At 41.7% G+C, this 27,890-nt stretch overlaps 1 protein-coding gene across 1 annotated transcript in view; it reads left to right on the forward strand.

Moving 5' to 3' along the window:
- Positions 1–27,890, forward strand: part of COL20A1 (collagen type XX alpha 1 chain) — a 478,350-nt gene that overhangs the window by 42,416 nt on the left and 408,044 nt on the right. Inside the window, exon 5 of the mRNA XM_053708962.1 lies at positions 8,851–8,967. Within this exon, the coding sequence (XP_053564937.1) occupies positions 8,851–8,967 (117 nt within the window). The remainder of the gene's footprint in view (positions 1–8,850; positions 8,968–27,890) is intronic.

Here is a 27,890-nt window from a genome sequence, read left to right on the forward strand (position 1 = left end):
AGAAGTAAATTGGATTTTTTTTTTAAATTGTATTCTCTGTCTGAATCATGAACAAAAATATTGGGTTTCATGTCCCTTTAAGCCCTTAGAATGAACACGCCCCATTTTTCTCAAGGGGATTACTGGGATACTCCTATCAATGTTTGTTTTTCAGAATTAAATCATATTAGTTTGTAATAAAAATGTCAGAAAGTTGTGATATATGCACCATATAACTCAATTTCATCCACGACTACCTTTCACAGTATGAAAATGATTATCTATAGTGTGATCTGGAGAAGAAACTCTATCTCACAATGAGACTTAACTATACAATAGAAACTATTCAAATGAGTACCACCAAAATGGTACATGGACTAGAAAATAAAATAAATAAAATAAAACCACCCTCTTAAATTGTAGCTGACCAGCCCCAGCTGCCTCCGCCGACCGTGAAATCTCATGGTGTCCTGGTAGGCCAATCCGGCCTTAGATACCTGCTCTTAGGAGCCCTACTTCTAATTTATTTGTGCCAGTGAAGTATAGTTGGAACTGCAGAAAGACACAAGAGGCATCATTTGGTGAACATGCATCACAGGTTAAAACACTTTTCCTTCTTAATATAAGGGGAGTCCACGGCATCATTCCTTACTGTTGGGAAATTCTGAATCTGGCCACCAGGAGGAGGCAAAGACATCCCAGCCAAAGGCTTAAATACCTCCCCCACTTCCTCATAACCCCAGTCATTCTTTGCCTTTCATCACAGGAGGATGGCAGAGAAGTGTCAGAAGATTTCAGAGTTGTTCCTCAGGAGGGGTATCTGCCCTTCAATATGGGACTGGAGGACTCGCCGTGCCGTGAGGTGCATACCCAACATTCATCTCCTTCTACACACGCAGCTTCCCATAGCACGCATAATCCTCCATCTGGAAGGGGTCTTTACTGCTAGATTTTACAACACAGTTACAAACGGCTGTGTCTGCGGCCCTCAGTGCTTTACCTCGCCCTGCTAAACGCAAGCAAAAAGTTAAACATAGCTCTCCTGCCCCGGGGTCATCATGTAATTTATTGGATTTTACTGCTCTGTCTCAGTTATCTGAGGATGAGTTGCACTCTGAGGCTTCAGAGGATGAACTTTCTCCTGCTGCGGAGGAACCAGCCTTTAGATTTAGGATTGAACACTTACGTTTTTTCTAAAGGAAGTCCTGTGTACATTAGAGGTTCCAGAGGCCAAGCTGACTGATGAACCTTTGATTCTTAAATTAGACAGAGTTTACGAGGACAGGGTAGTGCATTTAACTTTTTCTGTGCCTGTAAAGATGGCAAACATTATCAAGAACGAATGGGGCAGAATTGGATCTTCTTTTTCCCCTTCGTCTTCCTTTAAAAGATTATTCCCGGTCCCGGACTCTCAATGGGAGTTGTGGGGTTCTATTCCTAAGGTGGATGTCACTATCTCCACACTTGCCAAACGCACTACTATCCCGCTTGAGGATAGCTCGTCGTTCAGAGAGCCGATGGATAAAAAGATGGAAACTCTTCTAAGAAAAATGTTTAAACATACGGGATATTTGTTTCAACCGGCAGCAGCTGTTGCCGCGGTAGCTGGAGCAGCTACCTACTGCTACCTTATCGGATTTAATTGAGGTGGAGGGTCCCCTCGACATCATCCAGGAAAGAATTAAGGCCTTGAGAATTGCTAATTCTTTTATCTGTGATGCAAACATTCAGATTATTCGCCTAAATGCTAAGGCTTCTGGCTTTTTCGGTTCAAGCCCGTCGGGTGCTCTGTCTGAAGTCCTGGTCTGCAGATATGACTTCTAAGTCCAGACTTCTTTCTCTCCCATCCAGGCCTGGACTCCATTATCTCCATGGTTACAGGGGGCAAGGGTGCCTTCCTACCGCAAGATAAAAAGAACAAGTCTAAGGGGCAAGTTTCTAATTTTCGTTCCTTTTGTTCTGATAAATCCCAATGACAGCAGTCCTCTGCTAAGCCCCAGCAAACCAAGAGTACTTGGAAGCCGGCTCAGTCCTGGAATAATTCCAAGCAGAGCAAGAAGCCCGCTGAGACTAAATCGTCATGAAGGGGCGGCCCCCGATCCAGCTCTGGATCATGTAGGTGGCAGACTGTCGCTCTTTTCAGATGCTTGGTTCAGGGACATTCAGGATCCATGGGTCCTGGAGGTCATAGCTCAGGGATACAAGATAGGTTTCAAGTCTCATCCACCCAAGGGCAGATGTCTCCTCAAAATCATGTCTTCCAGACCAAAAAAGAGGGAAGCCTTTCTGGGGTACGTGCGGGATCTGTCCTCCTTAGGAGTCATTGTCCCGGTGCCTATCGCAGAAAGAGGTTTGGGATATTATTCAAACCTTTTAGTGGTCCCAAAGAGGGAGGGAACTTTCCACCCGATTCTGGACCTAAAGTGCTTAAACAAATTTCTAAATGTCCCCTCGTTAAATATGGAGACAATAAGGTCCATCCTTCCCTTAGTTCAGGAAGGACAGTTCATGACCACTATAGATCTGAAGGATGCTTACCTTTACATTCCAATCCACAAGGACCAGTTCCTAAGGTTTGCATTTCTGGACCAGCACTTCCAGTTCATTGCACTTCCGTTTGGTATAGCTACTGCTCCAAGAATTTTTACGAAGGTTCTAGGGGCTCTTCTAGCCATTGCCAGAACCCGGGGTATAGCAGCAGCTCCCTACTTATAAGTACAAGCACCATCTTTTTGGCTGGTGGAGGACCATTCGGAATCTCTTCTTCTATCTCATGGATGGACAATAAACCTAGAAAAGAGTTCTCTTATACCAAGTGCCAGGGTGAAATTCCTGGGTACTATAATAGACTCCATATCCATGATGATATTTCTAACAAACCAGAGACATTGCAAGCTAGCTTCGGCATATCTTGCCCTCCGGACCTCCTTAAGGCCCTCTGTGGCTCAGTGTATGGAGGTGATTGGTCTCATGGTGCCAAGAAGACACAGGGCCTGTGGACTTAGGAGGAATGCTCCCTCCCAATCAACATTCTGGAACTTCTGCAATCTTCAATGCTCTGAAGGCTTGGCCCCTTCTGGGTTCGCCCCAGTTTACCAGATTCCAATCAGACAATATAACCTCGGTGGCTTACATCAACCACCAGGTGGGAACGAGAAGCTCCCTAGCAATGAGGGAAGTATCTCGGATTCTGGAGTGGGCGGAGGCTCACAGCTGTTCGCTGTCAGTGATCCACATTCCGGGTGTGGACAACTGGGAAACAGATTTTCTCAGCAGACGATCCTTTCATCCGGGGGAATGGTCTCTCCATCCTGAGGTGTTTGCGGAGATATGCAACAGGTGGGGGACGCCGGAGATAGATCTCATGGCGTCTCAATACCAAGCTACCCAGATACGGGTCGAGGTCCATGGATCCTCAGGCAAAGCTAATAGATGCATTAGCAGTGCCTTGGAGGTTCAGTCTAATTTACCTCTTCCCACCGTTAACACTCCTTCCTTGTGTAGTGGTCCTCATCAAGCAGGAGCAGGCATCAGTGATACTGATTGCTCCATCCTGACCGCGAAGGATGTGGTTCACAGATGTGGTGGGGATGTCATCATCTCCTCTGTGGAAGTTACCTTGTCGCAGGGATCTGCTGGAACAGGGTCCTTTTGTTCATCAAAATCTAAATTCTCTGGGGCTGACTGCATGGAGATTGACCGCTTAGTCCTAGCCAAGAGAGGTTTTTCTGAGAGAGTTATTGATACTCTCATTCAAGCTCGTAAATCGGTTACTCGTCACATCTATCATAAGGTGTGGAGAACCTACTTATTCTGGTGTGAAGAGAGTGGATTTTCCTGGCATAGAGTTAAGGTTGCCAGGATCCTATCATTTCTCCAGGATAACCTGGAAAAGGGCCTTTCTGCCAGTTCCCTGCTGGGACAGATTTTGTCCCTGTCTGTTTTACTGCACAAGAGGCTTGCGGAGCTGCCAGATGTACAGTCCTTTGTTAAGACTCTGACTAGGATCAGACATGTGTTTAGATCTAATGCTCCTCTAAATCATGTTCTTAAGGTTTTACAACGGGCTCCGTTTGAGCCTATGGCCCCTATTTATCAAAGTCTTGCGGACCTGATCCGACATTGCGGATCAGGTCCGCCAGACCTCGCTGAATACGGAGAGCAATACGCTCTCTGTATTCAGCATTGCACCAGCAGCTCACAAGAGCTGCTGGTGCAACGCCGCCCCCTGCAGACTCGCGGCCAATCAGGGGGGTGTCAATCAACCTGATCATACTCGATCAAGTTGATTTTCGGCGATGTCTGTCCGCCTGTTCAGAGCAGGCGGACAGGTTAAGGAGCAGCAGTCTTTGTGACCGCTGCTTCATAACTGCTGTTTCTGGCGAGTCTGAAGACATTCGGAGCTTGATAGATAGGCCCCTGTGCATGAAGTTGACATTAAATTGTTGTCCAGGAAGGTTCTTTTTCTACTGGCTATTGCTTCTGCGCGCAGAATATCTGAGATTGCTGCCTTGCAATGTGAGCCTCCTTACCTGGTGTTCCATTCTGATAAGGCTGTCCTACATACCAAGTTAGGTTTTCTTCCTAAGGTCGTGTCAGACTGCAACATCAATCAAGAGATTGTGGTTCCTTCCTTGTGTCCCAATCCTTATTCTTTGAAGGAACTTTTGCTTCATAATTTGGACGGGGTTCATTGCTTCTATCTTCAGGATACTAAGGATTTTAGACAAACTTCTTCCTTTTTTGTTGTCTATTCTGGGAAGTGTAAGGGTCAGAAGGTCTGTTCAAGTTCCTTATCTTTTTGGTTAAGGAGTGTTTTCTGCTTAGCTTATGAGACAGCGGGACATAAACCTCCTCAGAGGATTACGGCTCATTCTACTAGAGCAGTGGCTTCCTCTTGGGCATTTAAGAACGAGGCCTCTATGGATCAGATTTGTAAGGCGGCTACCTGGACCTCCTTACATACTTTTTCTACATTTTACAAGTTTGATGTTTTTGCTTCGGCTGAAGCAGCTTTCGGGAGAAAGGTTTTGCAGGATGTGGTGCCCTCAGATTAGGGTCCGCCTCTCTTTTTGTCCCTCCCGTTATCATTCAGTATCCTCTAGAGCTTGGGTATAGTATTCCCAAAATTAAGGAATGATGCCGTGGATTCTCCTTATATGAAGAAGGAAAACATAAATTATGCTTACCAGATAATTTAATTTCCTTCTGTATGAGGAGAGTCCACGGCCCCCGTCCGTGTTCTCCGATAGGCGGCCCTCTACATTATGTTTTTATTCTGGCACCATTTATACACTGATATTTCTCCTACTCTTCCTTGTTCCCTCGGCAGAATGACTGGGGGATGGGGGAAGTGGGAGAGGTATTTAAGAGTTGGGTGTGAAATTCTACTCGAAGCGCCTATGGATACCTATATGCCTGGAAAAGGTGAGACCCAGCTCTCACCACAATCAAATGTTAACTACAAAGGGAAGAGTTCCAGGCGCCAACTGACGGAGGCTAGATATGTTAGAACAGGCAATTTATTATACAAATAAAAACAATAAAAAAACAGTTGTCATGGATCCATGATATAAAAGTTATACAATATCACAATAGTACAGTAAATCACAATGAATAAAAATCTAAAAGCAATTTATTACAATTGGGTAATTTTCTTATTGAACGTAGCACTGAGTGGAATCGATAGACAATGTGGGCTCTCCACTCTAGTGATAGTAATAAAAGGAAACAATACAAATTTGTGACTAAGTAAGTTCCTGAAAATCCAAATATGGTTGTATTAGAAAAGAAAAAACTTTGGGAAAAAACAATTGGAAAAAAGTGATAAAAAATGAATGTGTCCACAATGCTTCAAATAAATCTTCCAAAAAAATCCAGTGGTTATTTGCAAACAAATTCAATGAATGTGAGTGATCAACTCAATAAAAACTTTGTGCAGTTGCAGCAGAAGCTGATATCCAAGAAAAGTCCATAAAATATATCCACATATAATGTCCAATAAAGCATCCAATATAATCCAAAATTACACAAAAATTATAAATATAGGTGTCCAAAAATTCAAAACTATAAAGTCCAAAGATATAAAGTGGCTAGTGTCTAATAGTGTTTGGGACTTGAGACTACGGTCTCCTAGGTGCTGAGGGGGGATCACTGCAGTCTTGAGAAAGGCCTATAAGGGCCGAAACACGTAGACCTGAGCTGGTGAGTCTGATTTCATTTGAAGATTATTTTTTAGAACTTACTACACATTGTATTTTGTTTTCTTCGTTCACAGGTACTGTTCACTTTTTTACCCCTGTCTGGAGTGATCCCCCCTCAGCACCTAGGAGACCGTAGTCTCAAGTCCCAAACACTATTAGACACTAGCCACTTTATATCTTTGGACTTTATAGTTTTGAATTTTTGGACACCTATATTTATAATTTTTGTGTAATTTTGGATTATATTGGATGCTTTATTGGACATTATATGTGGATATATTTTATGGACTTTTCTTGGATATCAGCTTCTGCTGCAACTGCACAAAGTTTTTATTGAGTTGATCACTCACATTCATTGAATTTGTTTGCAAATAACCACTGGATTTTTTTGGAAGATTTATTTGAAGCATTGTGGACACATTCATTTTTTATCACTTTTTTCCAATTGTTTTTTCCCAAAGTTTTTTCTTTTCTAATACAACCATATTTGGATTTTCAGGAACTTACTTAGTCACAAATTTGTATTGTTTCCTTTTATTACTATCACTAGAGTGGAGAGCCCACATTGTCTATCGATTCCACTCAGTGCTACGTTCAATAAGAAAATTACCCAATTGTAATAAATTGCTTTTAGATTTTTATTCATTGTGATTTACTGTACTATTGTGATATTGTATAACTTTTATATCATGGATCCATGACAACTGTTTTTTTATTGTTTTTATTTGTATAATAAATTGCCTGTTCTAACATATCTAGCCTCCGTCAGTTGGCGCCTGGAACTCTTCCCTTTGGAGAGGTATTTAAGCCTTAGTCTGGGGTGTCTTTACCTCCTCCTGGTGGCCAGGTTCAGTATTTCCCAACAGTAAGGAATTATGCAGTGGACTCTCCTTATACAGAAGGAAATACAATTATCAGGTAAGCATAATTTATGTTTTTGTAGCTTCCCTACAGGGGCCCAATGATCTAAAGCTCTTCTCTCAGGTGAGATTATTTAAGTCTCGCCAGTACTACAAGGTCCCTTAGAGATGTTTATAAACATAAAGTTTATCTAGCTATGAAGGGTTCTGGTTGTGAAGGAAAAAATCCCCCAAATTGTACATGATTTCTGTCCATGCTGGTGAATTTGTGATCAACAGGCCCTTGGTCTAATTTCTAGCACCTGTTTGTTTATTTCATTTCAGCAATGTGAAACCCAAACAGGCAGTCACCATATTTATATGAAGTTTTCCAATACTCATTATGTGTATATTTGTGGGATATTAAATGTTTAAATATATGATTTATTAACATATTGGGGCCGATTTATTATGCCCTGAATGCTGCTATATGCAGCTGTTTCCACGCCTCTGAGGCGGCAGACAGCAATTTGCCCGATCTCATACGATCGGGTTGATTAACATTCCCCCTCGCTTGGCCGCAAATGTGCAGGGGGCAGCATTGCACAAGCAGTTCACATGGAATGCTTGTGCAATAATAAATGCCGACAGCATATGCTGTCGGCATTTATCAATGTCTGGCAGACATGATCGCTACAGCGGATCATGTCCGCCAGACACATGATAAATTGGCCCCTCTGTATGAGTTATTGCATCAGTCAGAACTGCGTGATCTGAGTGAGTGATAATAAAGCAACTGCCTGAAGCTTAACAGCTTTGTTGAAAACTAGACATGTGTCTACCTTAAACTTCCCCACAGTTCTTTGCTTCAGTAAACAAACTACACTCATTTCTCCTGTCAACCTCACACTGCTTTGCCCCTTAACCTATCCCACTGGCATAGTTCTCCCCTTAACGACCCGCCTCATACCATTTATTCATCTTATCTCTCATCAGCCTCACATTCCTTTGGTACCCAATCAATTCAACCTTAAACTCGTTTGCTGCTTCCTCTCTCATCATGGTGCCATCTTTAATTTCATCAACCTCAAAAGCTTCACCTGCCTTTTATATTTTATTTCCCTCTTCATCTGTACAACCGCTTGCCACCTCATCGCTTCTCTCATCACACAACCTTATACTTCATCATTTTATAATTGAGAAACTGTTCTTTCCTCTATCCAGCCATGACTTCTGCCCATCCTCAAATCTCTGCTCTCTTATATTTCTTTACAGCAAATCATATAATACCTCATTTCACCTTAAAGGGATAATAAACACATTTAGATTATAAAATGTTTAATTGTGTAATAAAACAACTTTGTAATACACCTTCCTCTACTGTAGTTTAAGTCTCAAAATTAAACGTTTTCCAATTCTGATAACTGGAAGGTAACATGGAGGGTTTCATAAAGCTTGTCACATATCTGTCCCTAATTAACTCCAGTAGAGATTATCAGATAAGGAACTGCATAATAACCATTGTCTGCCCCAGTAACAAGTATGGATTGGCTCCTCCAAGTGAGGCAAGGGGTGAGTGTGCTGGAAAACATTTGCAGCAAACAAGATCTTGTTGCATTCAAAACAATTCAAACTCCCCTACTATGCAAATGTATTGCCATAAAATTCTGTAATTACAGGGTGCTTACTGTTCCTTTTCCAACCCTTTGTCTCCCCACTATTTATTAGAAAATCTTTGCTTCTTTCCATTGATTTCCTTCCCCCAGGCCTAGACAAACTATCATCCTCACCGCTGCTCTTACCTACTAACCTCTACTATCTTGTTTTAGTTGAAGATTTGAAATCTCAAGTAAAGAATAGGAAGAAGCCAGAGGATGGGACAGAGCCGCCAAGACTTAATGAAACTGGGCCCTACTCATCTTCAGAGCGCACTTCAGATGCAGTAGGTCTGTACATGAAGAATTAGTTTTTGGTGTTGCTTTCTGTTTTTCACAAACACAATCCTTTATTTTTTAACAAGGAAATATAAGGTGTAATAGCCATATGTGTGCTTCAAATAATGTATTGGCAGTAGCAATGCGAGCTTAAAGGGACATGAACCCCAAATTTTCTTTCGTGATTTGGATAGAGCATACAATTTTAACCAACTTTTTAATTTACTTCTCTTATCAAATGTGCTTCATTCTCTTGGTATCCTCTGTTGAAGAAGCAGCAATGTACTACCGGGAATTAGCTAAAACTTCAGGTGAGCCAATGGCAAGAGGCGTATGTGCATCCATCAATCAGTAGCTAACTCCCAGTAAGCCTGCCTAGGTATACTTTTCAAATACAGATACCAGGAGTACAAAGCAAATTAGATAATATCAGTGAATTGGAAAGTTGTTCAAATTTGCTTTTTTTATCTTTATAACAAAAGTTTAATGTGGACTTTACTGTCAACCATCATTAAAAATAATCAATAGTATTCAATATCAATTTATATTGATCCCGGATAAATAGCATTTGATGTGTTTTGTGGTTAAATGTGCACTTTATCTAGGATAAGTAAAAAGATTTTTTTTTAACTGTTTATACATCATTTTTTGACCTGGGCTAAATCAATCATGGAACTGATATAGTGCAAAAAAAAAAAAAAATGTCATTACACAATAAAAAACTAAAATAGAAATAAAAAAATAAATCTCACTATTGGACAGCAATTGTGAAAAATTAGCAGCTCAGGCCTGGCACCTTACAAAACACATTTTACAGTGTGACAAATGTTGAAAAGTCCCTTATTGTAATTAGGAAAGCCATGGCCACATTTTTTTATGCAGGCTATTCTGTTAATCTTTTCTAAATCAAAATGAAGCCACATTTTTAATAAAGTTAGGAAAAATGCATAATGAACAATTTTACAGTGTAATGCATATAGTTTACACATCATAAAAATGTACTGTATACCCATAATACACTAGCTCAGACGGATTAAGTAATAATCACCTAGATTACGAGTTTTGAGCGCTATAGGGAAAGTAAAGAACGCCACAAAAGTTGCGTTATTTAACCCCCTATAACGCTGCCATTACAAGTTTTAAAAAAACCCGGCTTGTGCGGGCGATATGGTTGCATTGAGCTCCATACCGCACACACAAAAGCAGCAGTGTTTTGACGTGCTCGTGCACGCTTTCCCCATAGACATCAATGGGGAGAGCCGGCAAAAAAAAAAAAAAAGTCTAACACCTGCGATTGCGGAAACAAAAGCTCTGTAACGCAGCCCCATTGATGTCTATGGGGAAAAAGAAACTACAGTTTAAACCTAACATAAAGCCCACATCTAAACACCCCTAATCTGCTTCTCCTGACATCGCCGACGCCTGCCTACAGTTATTAACCCCTAATCTGTCGCACCCCTTGTATTCAGCCAATAGGAATACAAGGGATGCCATCTTGGATTACATCACTTGCATTGAAGAATCCGTATACGGCAGCGACCATATGAAGAGGATGCTCCGGATAGACCCACTCCGCGCCGGCTGGATGAAGATCGAAGAGGCTGCCTGGATGAAGACTTCTTGCCGCATGGATGAGGACTTTCGTCGGCAGAAAAGGCCTGCCTGGATGAAGAATTCTTGCCGCATGGATGATGAATTCGCCGGCTGGATGGATCCTTCAAGTGGGACTTCAACAACTGTAAGTGGATCGTCAGGGGTTAGTGTTAGGTTTTTTAAGGGTTTTTTGGGTGTTTTTTTTTAGATTAGGGTTTGGGCAATGTAAAAGAGCTAAATGCCCTTTTAAGGGCAATGCCCATACAAATGCCCTTTTCAGGGCAATAGTTAGCTTACGTTATTTTAGATAGTTTTTTTATTTGGGGGGGTTGGTTAGGTAATGGGTTTTACTGTTGGGGGGGTGTTTTTATTTTTTTTACAGGAAAACGAGCTGATATCTTTGGGGCAATGCCCCTCAAAAGGCCCTTTTAAGGGCCCTTTGTAGTTTATTGTAGGCTAGTTTTTTTTTTTATTTTGTGGGGGCTTTTTAATTTTGATAGGGCTATTAGATTAGGTGAAATTCTTTTTTATTTTTGATAATTTGTTTGTTATTTTTTGTAATTTAGTGTTTGTTTTTTGTAATTTAGTATTTTTTTTGTAATTAGATACTTTTTTAATTTTTAGAGTAGTGTTAGGATTTTTTAATGTCTAGTTTAGTTTTATTTAATTGGTAGTTTAATTTAAGATAGGGAAATTGTAATTTTAATATAAAGTTAGGGGGTCATTAGGTTTAGGGGTTAATAGTTTATTTTAGTTTATTTCATTGTGGGCGGACGGCAGATTAGGGGTTAATATTTAAATAATGTTTGCGATGCGGGGGGCGGCGGTTTAGGGGTTAATAGGTTTATTATAGTGGCAACGATGTCGGGGAGCGGCGGAATAGGGGGTAATACATTTTATTAGTGGTGGCGATGTCGGGAGCGGCAGATTAGGGGTTAATACGTTTATTATAGTGTTTGTGATGCGGGAGGGTTCGGTTTAGGGGTTAATAGGTAGTTTAGGGGTGTTAGTGTACTTTTTAACACTTTAGTTATGAATTTTATGCTACAGCTTTGTAGCGTAAAACTCATAACTGCTGATTTTAGATGGCGGTACGGATCTTGACGTTTTAGGCTGTAACGTTTGCTTTTTAGCCAGAACGCAAAACTCGTAATACCGACGCTATGGTAATCCCATGAAAAAACGTAATTTTTACGAGTTTGGTACTGGCGTTGCATTACAGGCTAAAAGGTGTGCGGTACAGCTATACCGACAAGACTTGTAATGGCTGCAGTGCTGTTTTAACGCTGAAAACGCCATATTTTCAGCGTTATGAGCCGCAACGCAAAACTTGTAATCTAGGTGAATGTTATTTGTTTTCTTTTGAAAAACAAATACCATTGATTTCACAACCTATAAATATATTTGATATTGTCACCACATTAACAAATAGGAGGGTGGGGTATTAGATCCTATATGTGCTTCCAAACTCTGCCTCCTAGAAACAATGCAAATTATCCCAAATTTACGCCTAGATTTAGAGTTCTGCGGCCAAAGGGGTGCGTTAGCTACGCATGCTTTTTTTCCCCCGCACCTTTTAAACAACGCTGGTATTGAGAGTTCTCAGAAGGGCTGCGTTAGGCTCCAAAAAGGGAGTGTACAGGCATATTTACCGCCACTGCAACTCTCAATACCAGCGGTGCTTACGGATGCGGCCAGCTTCAAAAACGTGCTCGTGCACGATTCCCCCATAGGAAACAATGGGGCAGTTTGAGCTGGAAAAAACCTAACACCTGCAAAAAAGCAGCGTTCAGCTCCTAACGCAGCCCCATTGTTTCCTATGGGGAAACACTTCCTAAGTCTGCACCTAACACCCTAACATGTACCCCGAGTCTAAACACCCCTAACCTTACACTTATTAACCCCTAATCTGCCGCCCCCGCTATCGCTGACCCCTGCATATTAATTTTAACCCCTAATCTGCCGCTCCGTACACCGCTGCAACCTATGTTATCCCTATGTACCCCTAATCTGCTGCCCCTAACACCGCCGACCCCTATATTATATTTATTAACCCCTAATCTGCCGCCCCAACGTTGCCGCCACCTACCTACAATTATTAACCCCTAATCTACCGACCGGACCTCACCGCTTCTCTAATAAATGTATTAACTAGCTATTAAAAAGCTAAGTCTAACTCTAACCCTAACACCCCCCTAAATTAAATATAATTTTATTCTAACGAAACAAAATAATTCTTATTAAATAAATTAATCCTATTTAAAGCTAAATACTTACCTGTAAAATAAACCCTAATATAGCTACAATATATCTATATCGGAACAGCTAATAGAATGCGAGCTCAATCTTTTTGGCTGATTGGATCAAACGGATTGGATCAGCCAATCCGATTGAACTTGAATCTGATTGGCTGATTCAATCAGCCAATCAGATTTTTCCTACCTTAATTCCGATTGGCTGATAGAATCCTATCAGCCAATCGGAATTCGAGGGACGCCATCTTGGATAACATCATTTAAAGGAACCTTCATTCGGACTTATTATTATTTACTATTTAATAGCTATTGTACCTGGTTAAAATAAATACAAAGTTGCCTGTAAAATAAATATTAATCCTAAAATAGCTACAATATAATTATAATTATTATTTATATTGTGGCTATATTAGGGTTTATTTTACAGGTAAATATTTAGATTTAAATAGGAATAATTTATTTAATAAGATTTATTTTATTTCGTTAGATTTAAATTATATTTAATTTAGGGGGGTGTTAGGGTTAGGGTTAGACTTAGCTTTAGGGGTTAATACATTTATTAGAGTAGCGGCGAGGTCCGGTCGGCAGATTAGGGGTTAATACTTGAAGTTAGGTGTCGGCGATGTTAGGGAGGGCAGATTAGGGGTTAATACTATTTATTATAGGGTTTGCGAGGCGGGAGTGAGGCGGATTAGGGTTAATACATTTATTATAGTAGCGGTGAGGTCCGGTCGGCAGATTAGGGGTTAATAATTGTAGGTAGGTAGCAGCGATGTTGGGGGGGGGGCAGATTAGGGGGTAATAAATATTATGTAGGGGTCGGCGATGTTAGGGGCAGCAGATTAGGGGTACATAGGGATAATGTAGGTTGCGGCGGTGTGCGGTCGGCAGATTAGGGGTTAAAAAAATTTAATAGAGTAGCGGCGATGTGGGGGGGCCTCGGTTTAGGGGTGCATAGGTAGTTTATGGGTGTTAGTGTACTAGTGTTTATGGGTGTTAGTGCACTAGTGTTAGTGTTAGAGCACAGTAGTTAAGAGCTTTATGATCCTGCGTTAGCCCAGAAAGCTCTTAACTCCTGGCTTTTTTCTGCGGCTGGAGTTTTGTCGTTAGATTTCTAACGCTCACTTCAGCCAAGACTCTAAATACCGGCGTTAGAAAGATCCCATTGAAAAGATAGGATACGCAATTGACGTAAGGGGATCTGCGGTATGGAAAAGTTGCGGCTGGAAAGTGAGCGTTAGACCCTTTCCTGACTGACTCTAAATACCAGTGGGCGGCCAAAACTGGTTTTGACGGCTAACGCAGAACTCTAAATCTAGGCGTTAATTTGCAAGTAACAAACACTTCATAAAAATGAACAAAGGAAGCGCATAAACTGCTGGAATGGGTATACAATAATAAAATAATGGAATACCTCAAAGAGGAACTAGATTTAACAAATAATTCAGTAAAAACTAGTATTTCTTTCATGTAATTAGCAAGAGTCCATGAGCTAGTGACGTATGGGATATACATTCCTACCAGGAGGGGCAAAGTTTCCCAAACCTCAAAATGCCTACAAATACACCCCTCACCACACCCACAAATCAGTTTTACAAACTTTGCCTCCTATGGAGGTGGTGAAGTAAGTTTGTGCTAGATTCTACGTTGATATGCGCTTTGCAGCAGGTTGGAGCCCGGTTTTCCTCTCAGCGTGCAGTGAATGTCAGAGGGATGTGAGGAGAGTATTGCCTATTTGAATTCAATGATCTCCTTCTACGGGGTCTATTTCATAGGTTCTCTGTTATCGGTCGTAGAGATTCATCTCTTGCCTCCCTTTTCAGATCGACGATATACTCTTATATATATATACCATTACCTCTGCTGATTTTCGTTTCAGTACTGGTTTGGCTTTCTACAACATGTAGATGAGTGTCCTGGGGTAAGTAAGTCTTATTTTCTGTGACACTCTAAGCTATGGTTGGGCACTTTTTTATAAAGTTCTAAATATATGTGTTCAAACATTTATTTGCCTTGACTCAGGATGTTCAACATTCCTTATTTCAGACAGTCAATTTCATATTTGGGATAATGCATTTGAATCAATCATTTTTTTCTTACCTTAAAATTTGACTTTTTCCCTGTGGGCTGTTAGGCTCGCGGGGGCTGAAAATGCTTCATTTTATTGCGTCATTCTTGGCGCGGACTTTTTTGGCGCAAACATTTTTTCGGTTTCCGGCGTCATACGTGTCGCCGGAAGTTGCGTCATTTTTTACGTTCTTTTGCGCCAAAAGTGTCGGCGTTCCGGATGTGGCGTCATTTTTGCCGCCAAAAGCATTTAGGCGCCAAATAATGTGGGCGTCTTATTTGGTGCTAAAAAATATGGGCGTCACTTTTGTCTCCACATTATTTAAGTCTCATTATTTATTGCTTCTGGTTGCTAGAAGCTTGTTCACTGGCATTTTTTCCCATTCCTGAAACTGTCATTTAAGGAATTTGATTAATTTTGCTTTATATGTTGTTTTTATATGTTGTTTTTTCTATTACATATTGCAAGATGTCCCACGTTGCAACTGAGTCAGAAGATACTTCTGGAAAATCGCTGCCTGGTGCTGGAGCTACCAAAGCTAAGTGTATCTGCTGTAAACTTTTGGTAGCTATTCCTCCAGCTGTTGTTTGTATTGAATGTCAGATAATATTTCCTTTAGTAAAGTTTCATTACCTGTTGCTGTTCCGTCAACATCTAATACTCAGAGTGTTCCTGATAACATAAGAGATTTTGTTTCTAAATCCATTAAGAAGGCTATGTCTGTTATTCCTCCTTCTAGTAAACATAAAAAGTCTTTTAAAACTTCTCATTGTTCAGATGAATTTTTAAATGAACATCATCATTCTGATTCTGATAGTGGTTCTTCTGGTTCAGAGGATTCTGTCTCAGAGGTTGATACTGATAAATCTTCATATTTATTTAAAATGGAATTTATTCGTTCTTTACTTAAAGAAGTTCTAATTGCATTAGAAATTGAGGATTCTGGTCCTCTTGATACTAAATCTAAACGTTTAGATAAGGTTTTTAAATCTCCTGTAGTTATTCCAGAAGTTTTTCCTGTTCCTGGTGCTATTTCTGAAGTAATTTCCAGGGAATGGAATAATTTGGGTAATTCATTTACTCCTTCTAAACGTTTTAAGCAATTATATCCTGTGCCATCTGACAGATTAGAGTTTTGGGACAAAATCCCTAAGGTTGATGGGGCTGTCTCTACTCTTGCTAAGCGTACTACTATTCCTACGGCAGATGGTACTTCCTTTAAGGATCCTTTAGATAGGAAAATTGAATCCTTTCTAAGAAAAGCTTATTTGTGTTCAGGTAATCTTCTTAGACCTGCTATATCTTTGGCGGATGTTGCTGCAGCTTCAACTTTTTGGTTGGAAGCTTTAGCGCAACAAGTAACAGATCATAATTCTCATAGCATTATTATTCTGCTTCAACATGCTAATAATTTTATTTGTGATGCCATCTTTGATATCATTAGAGTTGATGTCAGGTATATGTCTCTAGCTATTTTAGCTAGAAGAGCTTTATGGCTTAAAACTTGGAATGCTGATATGTCTTCTAAGTCTACTCTGCTTTCCCTTTCTTTCCAGGGTAATAAATTATTTGGTTCTCAGTTGGATTCTATTATCTCAACTGTTACTGGAGGGAAAGGAACTTTTTTACCACAGGATAAAAAGTCTAAAGGTAAGATCAGGTCTAATAATCGTTTTCGTTCCTTTCGTCACAACAAGGAACAAAAGCCTGATCCTTCATCCTCAGGAGTGGTATCAGTTTGGAAACCATCTCCAGTCTGGAATAAATCCAAGCCTTTTAGAAAATCAAAGCCAGCTCCTAAGTCCACATGAAGGTGCGGCCCTCATTCCAGCTCAGCTGGTAGGGGGCAGATTATGTTTTTTCAAAGAAATTTGGATCAATTCCGTTCACAATCTTTGGATTCAGAACATTGTTTCAGAAGGGTACAGAATTGGTTTCAAGATAAGACCTCCTGCAAAGAGATTTTTTCTTTCCCGTGTCCCAGTAAATCCAGCGAAGGCTCAAGCATTTCTGAAATGTGTTTCAGATCTAGAGTTGGCTGGAGTAATTATGCCAGTTCCAGTTCTGGAACAGGGGCTGGGGTTTTATTCAAATCTCTTCATTGTACCAAAGAAGGAGAATTCCTTCAGACCAGTTCTGGATCTAAAAATATTGAATCGTTATGTAAGGATACCAACATTCAAAATGGTAACTGTAAGGACTATCCTGCCTTTTGTTCACCAAGGGCATTATATGTCTACAATACATTTACAGGATGCATATCTGCATATTCCGATTCATCCAGATCACTATCAGTTTCTGAGATTCTCTTTCCTAGACAAGCATTACCAGTTTGTGGCTCTGCCGTTTGGCCTAGCAACAGCTCCAAGAATTTTTACAAAGGTTCTCGGTGCCCTTCTGTCTGTAATCAGAGAACAGGGTATTGTGGTATTTCCTTATTTGGACGATATCTTGGTACTTGCTCAGTCTTCACATTTAGCAGAATCTCATACGAATTGACTTGTGTTGTTTCTTCAAGATCATGGTTGGAGGATCAATTTACTAAAAAGTTCATTGATTCCTCAGACAAGGGTAACCTTTTTGGGTTTCCAGATAAATTCAGTGTCCATGACTCTATCTTTGACAGACAAGAGACGTCTAAAATTGATATCAGCTTGTCGAAACCTTCAGTCACAATCATTCCCTTCGGTAGCCTTATGCATGGAAATTCTAGGTCTTATGACTGCTGCATCGGACGCGATCCCCTTTGCTCGTTTTCACATGCGACCTCTTCAGTTCTTTATGCTGAACCAATGGTGCAGGGATTACACAAAGATATCTCAATTAATATCTTTAAAACCGATTGTACGACACTCTCTGACGTGGTGGACAGATCACCATCGTTTAGTTCAGGGGGCTTCTTTTGTTCTTCCGACCTGGACTGTAATTTCAACAGATGCAAGTCTTACAGGTTGGGGAGCTGTGTGGGGGTCTCTGACGGCACAAGGGGTTTGGGAATCTCAGGAGGTGAGATTACCGATCAATATTTTGGAACTCCGTGCAATTTTCAGAGCTCTTCAGTCTTGGCCTCTTCTAAAGAGAGAATCGTTCATTTGTTTTCAGACAGACAATGTCACATCTGTGGCATACATCAATCATCAAGGAGGGACTCACAGTCCTCTAGCTATGAAAGAAGTATCTCGAATTCTGGTTTGGGCGGAATCCAGCTCCTGTCTAGTTTCTGCGGTCCATATCCCAGGCATAGACAATTGGGAAGCGGATTATCTCAGTCGCCAAACGTTGCATCCGGCGAATGGTCTCTTCACCCAGAGGTATTTCTTCAGATTGTTCAAATGTGGGGACTTCCAGAAATAGATCTGATGGCCTCTCATCTAAACAAGAAACTTCCTAGGTATCTGTCCAGATCCAGGGATCCTCAAGCAGAAGCAGTGGATGCATTGTCACTTCCTTGGAAGTATCATCCTGCCTATATCTTTCCGCCTCTAGTTCTTCTTCCAAGAGTGATCTCCAAGATTCTGAAGGAATGCTCGTTTGTTCTGCTGGTAGCTCCAGCATGGCCTCACAGGTTTTGGTATGCGGATCTTGTCCGGATGGCTTCTTGCCAACCGTGGACTCTTCCGTTAAGACCAGACCTTCTGTCGCAAGGTCCTTTTTTCCATCAGGATCTCAAATCCTTAAATTTAAAGGTATGGAGATTGAACGCTTGATTCTTAGTCAAAGAGGTTTCTCTGACTCTGTGATTAATACTATGTTACAGGCTCGTAAATCTGTATCTAGGGAGATATATTATAGAGTCTGGAAGACTTATATTTCTTGGTGTCTTTCTCATCATTTTTCCTGGCATTCTTTTAGAATTCCGAGAATTTTACAGTTTCTTCAGGATGGTTTGGATAAAGGTTTGTCTGCAAGTTCCTTGAAAGGACAAATCTCTGCTCTTTCTGTTCTTTTCCACAGAAAGATTGCTAATCTTCCTGATATTCATTGTTTTGTACAAGCTTTGGTTCGTATAAAACCTGTTATTAAGTCAATTTCTCCTCCTTGAAGTTTGAATTTGGTTCTGAGGGCTCTTCAAGCTCCTCCGTTTGAACCTATGCATTCATTGGACATTAAATTACTTTCTTGGAAAGTTTTGTTCCTTTTAGCCATCTCTTCTGCCAGAAGAGTTTCTGAATTATCTGCTCTTTCTTGTGAATCTCCTTTTCTGATTTTTCACCAGGATAAGGCGGTGTTGCGAACTTCTTTTGAATTTTTACCTAAGATTGTGAATTCCAACAACATTAGTAGAGAAATTGTGGTTCCTTCATTATGTCCTAATCCTAAGAATTCTAAGGAGAAATCATTGCATTCCTTGGATGTAGTTAGAGCTTTGAAATATTATGTTGAAGCTACTAAGATTTTCCGAAAGACTTCTAGTCTATTTGTTATCTTTTCCGGTTCCAGGAAAGGTCAGAAGGCCTCTGCCATTTCTTTGGCATCTTGGTTGAAATCTTTAATTCATCATGCTTATGTCGAGTCGGGTAAAACTCTGCCTCAAAGGATTACAGCTCATTCTACTAGGTCAGTTTCTACTTCCTGGGCGTTTAGGAATGAAGCTTCGGTTGATCAGATTTGCAAAGCAGCAACTTGGTCTTCTTTGCATACTTTTACTAAATTCTACCATTTTGATGTGTTTTCTTCTTCTGAAGCTGTTTTTGGTAGCAAAGTACTTCAGGCAGCTGTTTCAGTTTGAATCTTCTGCTTATATTTTCAGTTTTTTTCATTATAAAATTTAAATTATTTTGGGTGTGGATTATTTTTCAGCGGAATTGGCTGTCTTTATTTTATCCCTCCCTCTCTAGTGACTCTTGCGTGGAAAGATCCACATCTTGGGTAGTCATTATCCCATAAGTCACTAGCTCATGGACTCTTGCTAATTACATGAAAGAAAACATAATTTATGTAAGAACTTACCTGATAAATTCATTTCTTTCATATTAGCAAGAGTCCATGAGGCCCACCCTTTTTGTGGTGGTTATGATTTTTTTGTATAAAGCACAATTATTCCAATTCCTTATTTTTTATGCTTTCGCACTTTTTTCTTATCACCCCACTTCTTGGCTATTCGTTAAACTGATTTGTGGGTGTGGTGAGGGGTGTATTTGTAGGCATTTTGAGGTTTGGGAAACTTTGCCCCTCCTGGTAGGAATGTATATCCCATACGTCACTAGCTCATGGACTCTTGCTAATATGAAAGAAATTAATTTATCAGGTAAGTTCTTACATAAATTATGTTATTGTATAAAGGAACACATTTCTTGTAAGTATTGGTGGTACTAGGTTTTTACTGAATTATTTGTTAAATCTAGTTCCTCTTTGAGGTATTTTATTATTGTTTACCCATTCCAGCAGATTATGCGCCTCCTTTGTTCGTTTTTATGAATTGTCACCACATTACAACACCAAATACTGTAAATTAAAAATAGCGTCTATAAATTACCCACATATTTCATCTTGATATTTTTGAAAACTCGTAAAACAGATGTTGAACATGAATAAACACCCCTACAGCACAAAGCCATGATGTGCTTGTGGATGAAAATATAATTTTGAATAATGATTATAGTATTATGCAAATATGAAATATATACAAGCATTGCATGAAGTTGTGCAGCGGTTTTCCCAATGTTGCAATTGTGATTGATGTATTCTCACATTTCTATTGGTTCTTGTTTGCTATGAGCCATTGCATATAACTGGCCAATTATTATATATAAATAATTAAATTTGAGGACTAACCAATAGTGAAGTAATATAAAACAGATATGAATAGCCTTATTGAACCTAGACCATTGTATATTAGGTACATCTAAAGATGGCTTAAGGGTGTTTTTTGTCTATGGATAAGAGTAATGGGGGCCCATTTATCAAGCTCCGAACAGAGCTTGAAGGACCGTGTTTCTGGCGAGTCTTCAGACTCGCCAGAAACACCAGTTATGAAGCAGCGGTCTAAAGACCGCTGCTCCATAACCCTGTCCGCCTGTTCTGATGAGGCGGACAGGAATCGCCGGAAATCAACCCGATCGAGTACAATCGGGTTGATTGACACCTCCCTGCTGGCGTCCGATTGGCCACGAGTCAGCAGGGGGTGGCGTTGCACCAGCAGCTCTTGTGAGCTGCTGGTGCAATGTTAAATGCGGAGAGCGTATTGCTCTCTGCATTCTGCGAGGTCTTGCGGACCTGATCCGCACTGTCGGATCAGGTCCGCAAGACCTTTGATAAAAGGGCCCCATGGTCTTTATGAATAGTCTTTAAAAATGTGAAATTAAAACTTAAGAGGCTAGTTTTGTGCTTTATGAAGCCCTGTATGAGTGCTCCTCACAGGAAGTATAGGGAGCATAAGTTACTGTGAGCTTGTGCAACTGAGGTCACATATTTTTTTTTCACAACTGACTTGTAATTTGGGTTCTAGCGGTAGAAATGTTGCAACTTTGAGATCATTTTTGCACTTCTCGCTATTCTTGAAATCTAGTCCATAATTAATAATTAATTTCTTATGAGAAAAGGGTAAACTCTGCCTGTTCAAAATAGAGAAATAGAAAACATATCATGTTATACAAAACTATATTGAAGACTGTAAGCATGGACCAGTCGCAGACAAAAAGCAAAAAACATTTGATCATATATATAATAAAATATATAAATATATATATTATATCAATCACAAGTGTTAAATTCACTGTTCACAAATGAAATCAATATGTAAAAGGGAAAGTTTTAGATATATAACCTAATTATGCATTACTATTGGGAGTCAAGAGAATAGAGAGACGCACTCACTGAGACAGAACAATAGCTAGAAAAACTTCCGTACTTGTCCACAAGGCCAGTGTCACTCAGGGTGCAGTCTCTTTTTGCACACTATGCCTTTTCACAGAGAAAAAATATCCTGTAGCATATCAGTCTGATCCTGCCCAATGACAGTCCAGCACCGAAATACCAGGCAATTCTTCTCTGAACAAGACAAACAACAAACCCCAGACGTACGTTTCGGCCTCTCTTGGGCCTCGTCAGTGAGGTGCAGTTGCATATCTCTAGGGCATGTGTGCAAGGAGTCCAACGTCTGGTTTCCCCCTTTTACTCTTAGGGAGACCTAAGAGTAATTTACATAAAATCAAGAGAATAGAGAGACGCACTCACTGAGACAGAACAATAGCTAGAAAAACTTCCGTGCTTGTCCACAAGGCCAGTGCCACTCAGGGTGCAGTCTCTTTTTGCACACTATGCCTTTTCACAGAGAAAAAATATCCTGTAGCATATCAGTCTGATCCTGCCCAATGACAGTCCAGCACCGAAATACCAGGCAATTCTTCTCTGAACAAGACAAACAACAAACCCCAGACGTACGTTTCGGCCTCTCTTGGGCCTCGTCAGTGAGGTGCAGTTGCATATCTCTAGGGCATGTGTGCAAGGAGTCCAACGTCTGGTTTCCCCCTTTTACTCTTAGGGAGACCTAAGAGTAATTTACATAAAATCAAGAGAATAGAGAGACGCACTCACTGAGACAGAACAATAGCTAGAAAAACTTCCGTGCTTGTCCACAAGGCCAGTGCCACTCAGGGTGCAGTCTCTTTTTGCACACTATGCCTTTTCACAGAGAAAAAATATCCTGTAGCATATCAGTCTGATCCTGCCCAATGACAGTCCAGCACCGAAATACCAGGCAATTCTTCTCTGAACAAGACAAACAACAAACACCAGACGTGCGTTTCGGCCTCTCTTGGGCCTCGTCAGTGAGGTGCAGTTGCATATCTCATATCTCTAGGGCATGTGTGCAAGGAGTCCAACGTCTGGTTTCCCCCTTTTACTCTTAGGGAGACCTAAGAGTAATTTACATAAAAACGGTTTCAGAGTTATAAAGCATTCAGAGAGGAATTGCCTGGTATTTCGGCGCTGGACTGTCATTGGGCAGGGTCAGACTGATATGCTACAGGATATTTTTTTCTCTGTGAAGGGGCATAGTGTGCTAAAAGAGTATGCACCCTGAGTGACACACTATAATAAAATGAACAGGCACGGAAGTTTTTCCAGCTTTTGTTCTGTCTCAGCTGAGTGCATCTCTCTCTCTCTTTCTATTTATGCAAATTGCTCTTGGGTCTCCCTAAGAGTAAAAGGGGAAACCAGACGTGGACTCCTTGCACACATGCCCTTAGAGAGATGCGACTGCACCTCACTGACGAGGCCCACAGAAGGCCGAAACGATCGTCTGGGGTTGTTGTTTCTCTTGTTCAGAGAGGAATTGCCTGGTATTTCTGTGCTGGACTGTCATTGGGCAGGGTCAGACTGATATGCTACAGGATATTTTTTTCTCTGTGAAGGGGCATAGTGTGCTAAAAGAGTATGCACCCTGAGTGACACACTATAATAAAATGAACAGGCACGGAAGTTTTTCCAGCTTTTGTTCTGTCTCAGCTGAGTGCATCTCTCTCTCTCTTTCTATTTATGCAAATTGCTCTTGGGTCTCCCTAAGAGTAAAAGGGGAAACCAGACGTGGACTCCTTGCACACATGCCCTTAGAGAGATGCGACTGCACCTCACTGACGAGGCCCACAGAAGGCCGAAACGATCGTCTGGGGTTGTTGTTTCTCTTGTTCAGAGAGGAATTGCCTGGTATTTCGGCGCTGGACTGTCATTGGGCAGGGTCAGACTGATATGCTACAGGATATTTTTTTCTCTGTGAAGGGGCATAGTGTGCTAAAAGAGTATGCACCCTGAGTGACACACTATAATAAAATGAACAGGCACGGAAGTTTTTCCAGCTTTTGTTCTGTCTCAGCTGAGTGCATCTCTCTCTCTCTTTCTATTTATGCAAATTGCTCTTGGGTCTCCCTAAGAGTAAAAGGGGAAACCAGACGTGGACTCCTTGCACACATGCCCTTAGAGAGATGCGACTGCACCTCACTGACGAGGCCCACAGAAGGCCGAAACAATCGTCTGGGGTTGTTGTTTCTCTTGTTCAGAGAGGAATTGCCTGGTATTTCTGCGCTGGACTGTCATTGGGCAGGGTCAGACTGATATGCTACAGGATATTTTTTTCTCTGTGAAGGGGCATAGTGTGCTAAAAGAGTATGCACCCTGAGTGACACACTATAATAAAATGAACAGGCACGGAAGTTTTTCCAGCTTTTGTTCTGTCTCAGCTGAGTGCATCTCTCTCTCTCTTTCTATTTATGCAAATTGCTCTTGGGTCTCCCTAAGAGTAAAAGGGGAAACCAGACGTGGACTCCTTGCACACATGCCCTTACAGAGATGCGACTGCACCTCACTGACGAGGCCCACAGAAGGCCGAAACGATCGTCTGGGGTTGTTGTTTCTCTTGTTCAGAGAGGAATTGCCTGGTATTTCGGCGCTGGACTGTCATTGGGCAGGGTCAGACTGATATGCTACAGGATATTTTTTTCTCTGTGAAGGGGCATAGTGTGCTAAAAAAGAGTATGCACCCTGAGTGACACACTATAATAAAATGAACAGGCACGGAAGTTTTTCCCGCTTTTGTTCTGTCTCAGCTGAGTGCATCTCTCTCTCTCTTTCTATTTATGCAAATTGCTCTTGGGTCTCCCTAAGAGTAAAAGGGGAAACCAGACGTGGACTCCTTGCACACATGCCCTTAGAGAGATGCGACTGCACCTCACTGACGAGGCCCACAGAAGGCCGAAACGATCGTCTGGGGTTGTTGTTTCTCTTGTTCAGAGAGGAATTGCCTGGTATTTCGGCGCTGGACTGTCATTGGGCAGGGTCAGACTGATATGCTACAGGATATTTTTTTCTCTGTGAAGGGGCATAGTGTGCTAAAAGAGTATGCACCCTGAGTGACACACTATAATAAAATGAACAGGCACGGAAGTTTTTCCAGCTTTTGTTCTGTCTCAGCTGCGTGCATCTCTCTCTCTCTCTCTTTCTATTTATGCAAATTGCTCTTGGGTCTCCCTAAGAGTAAAAGGGGAAACCAGACGTGGACTCCTTGCACACATGCCCTTAGAGAGATGCGACTGCACCTCACTGACGAGGCCCACAGAAGGCCGAAACGATCGTCTGGGGTTGTTGTTTCTCTTGTTCAGAGAGGAATTGCCTGGTATTTCGGCGCTGGACTGTCATTGGGCAGGGTCAGACTGATATGCTACAGGATATTTTTTTCTCTGTGAAGGGGCATAGTGTGCTAAAAGAGTATGCACCCTGAGTGACACACTATAATAAAATGAACAGGCATGGAAGTTTTTCCAGCTTTTGTTCTGTCTCAGCTGCGTGCATCTCTCTCTCTCTTTCTATTTATGCAAATTGCTCTTGGGTCTCCCTAAGAGTAAAAGGGGAAACCAGACGTGGACTCCTTGCACACATGCCCTTAGAGAGATGCGACTGCACCTCACTGACGAGGCCCACAGAAGGCCGAAACGATCGTCTGGGGTTGTTGTTTCTCTTGTTCAGAGAGGAATTGCCTGGTATTTCGGTGCTGGACTGTCATTGGGCAGGGTCAGACTGATATGCTACAGGATATTTTTTTCTCTGTGAAGGGGCATAGTGTGCTAAAAGAGTATGCACCCTGAGTGACACACTATAATAAAATGAACAGGCACGGAAGTTTTTCCAGCTTTTGTTCTGTCTCAGCTGAGTGCATCTCTCTCTCTCTTTCTATTTATGCAAATTGCTCTTGGGTCTCCCTAAGAGTAAAAGGGGAAACCAGACGTGGACTCCTTGCACACATGCCCTTAGAGAGATGCGACTGCACCTCACTGACGAGGCCCACAGAAGGCCGAAACGATCGTCTGGGGTTGTTGTTTCTCTTGTTCAGAGAGGAATTGCCTGGTATTTCGGCGCTGGACTGTCATTGGGCAGGGTCAGACTGATATGCTACAGGATATTTTTTTCTCTGTGAAGGGGCATAGTGTGCTAAAAGAGTATGCACCCTGAGTGACACACTATAATAAAATGAACAGGCACGGAAGTTTTTCCAGCTTTTGTTCTGTCTCAGCTGCGTGCATCTCTCTCTCTCTTTCTATTTATGCAAATTGCTCTTGGGTCTCCCTAAGAGTAAAAGGGGAAACCAGACGTGGACTCCTTGCACACATGCCCTTAGAGAGATGCGACTGCACCTCACTGACGAGGCCCACAGAAGGCCGAAACGATCGTCTGGGGTTGTTGTTTCTCTTGTTCAGAGAGGAATTGCCTGGTATTTCGGCGCTGGACTGTCATTGGGCAGGGTCAGACTCATATGCTACAGGATATTTTTTTCTCTGTGAAGGGGCATAGTGTGCTAAAAAAGAGTATGCACCCTGAGTGACACACTATAATAAAATGAACAGGCACGGAAGTTTTTCCAGCTTTTGTTCTGTCTCAGCTGAGTGCATCTCTCTCTCTCTTTCTATTTATGCAAATTGCTCTTGGGTCTCCCTAAGAGTAAAAGGGGAAACCAGACGTGGACTCCTTGCACACATGCCCTTAGAGAGATGCGACTGCACCTCACTGACGAGGCCCACAGAAGGACGAAACGATCGTCTGGGGTTGTTGTTTCTCTTGTTCAGAGAGGAATTGCCTGGTATTTCGGCGCTGGACTGTCATTGGGCAGGGTCAGACTGATATGCTACAGGATATTTTTTTCTCTGTGAAGGGGCATAGTGTGCTAAAAGAGTATGCACCCTGAGTGACACACTATAATAAAATGAACAGGCACGGAAGTTTTTCCAGCTTTTGTTCTGTCTCAGCTGAGTGCATCTCTCTCTCTCTTTCTATTTATGCAAATTGCTCTTGGGTCTCCCTAAGAGTAAAAGGGGAAACCAGACGTGGACTCCTTGCACACATGCCCTTAGAGAGATGCGACTGCACCTCACTGACGAGGCCCACAGAAGGCCGAAACGATCGTCTGGGGTTGTTGTTTCTCTTGTTCAGAGAGGAATTGCCTGGTATTTATGTGCTGGACTGTCATTGGGCAGGGTCAGACTGATATGCTACAGGATATTTTTTTCTCTGTGAAGGGGCATAGTGTGCTAAAAGAGTATGCACCCTGAGTGACACACTATAATAAAATGAACAGGCACGGAAGTTTTTCCAGCTTTTGTTCTGTCTCAGCTGAGTGCATCTCTCTCTCTCTTTCTATTTATGCAAATTGCTCTTGGGTCTCCCTAAGAGTAAAAGGGGAAACCAGACGTGGACTCCTTGCACACATGCCCTTAGAGAGATGCGACTGCACCTCACTGACGAGGCCCACAGAAGGCCGAAACGATCGTCTGGGGTTGTTGTTTCTCTTGTTCAGAGAGGAATTGCCTGGTATTTTGGCGCTGGACTGTCATTGGGCAGGGTCAGACTGATATGCTACAGGATATTTTTTTCTCTGTGAAGGGGCATAGTGTGCTAAAAGAGTATGCACCCTGAGTGACACACTATAATAAAATGAACAGGCACGGAAGTTTTTCCAGCTTTTGTTCTGTCTCAGCTGAGTGCATCTCTCTCTCTCTTTCTATTTATGCAAATTGCTCTTGGGTCTCCCTAAGAGTAAAAGGGGAAACCAGACGTGGACTCCTTGCACACATGCCCTTAGAGAGATGCGACTGCACCTCACTGACGAGGCCCACAGAAGGCCGAAACAATCGTCTGGGGTTGTTGTTTCTCTTGTTCAGAGAGGAATTGCCTGGTATTTCTGCGCTGGACTGTCATTGGGCAGGGTCAGACTGATATGCTACAGGATATTTTTTTCTCTGTGAAGGGGCATAGTGTGCTAAAAGAGTATGCACCCTGAGTGACACACTATAATAAAATGAACAGGCACGGAAGTTTTTCCAGCTTTTGTTCTGTCTCAGCTGAGTGCATCTCTCTCTCTCTTTCTATTTATGCAAATTGCTCTTGGGTCTCCCTAAGAGTAAAAGGGGAAACCAGACGTGGACTCCTTGCACACATGCCCTTACAGAGATGCGACTGCACCTCACTGACGAGGCCCACAGAAGGCCGAAACGATCGTCTGGGGTTGTTGTTTCTCTTGTTCAGAGAGGAATTGC

The sequence above is a fragment of the Bombina bombina genome, chromosome 1 (assembly GCF_027579735.1).
Source record: "Bombina bombina isolate aBomBom1 chromosome 1, aBomBom1.pri, whole genome shotgun sequence".
NCBI classification, from domain to species: Eukaryota; Metazoa; Chordata; class Amphibia; order Anura; family Bombinatoridae; genus Bombina; species Bombina bombina.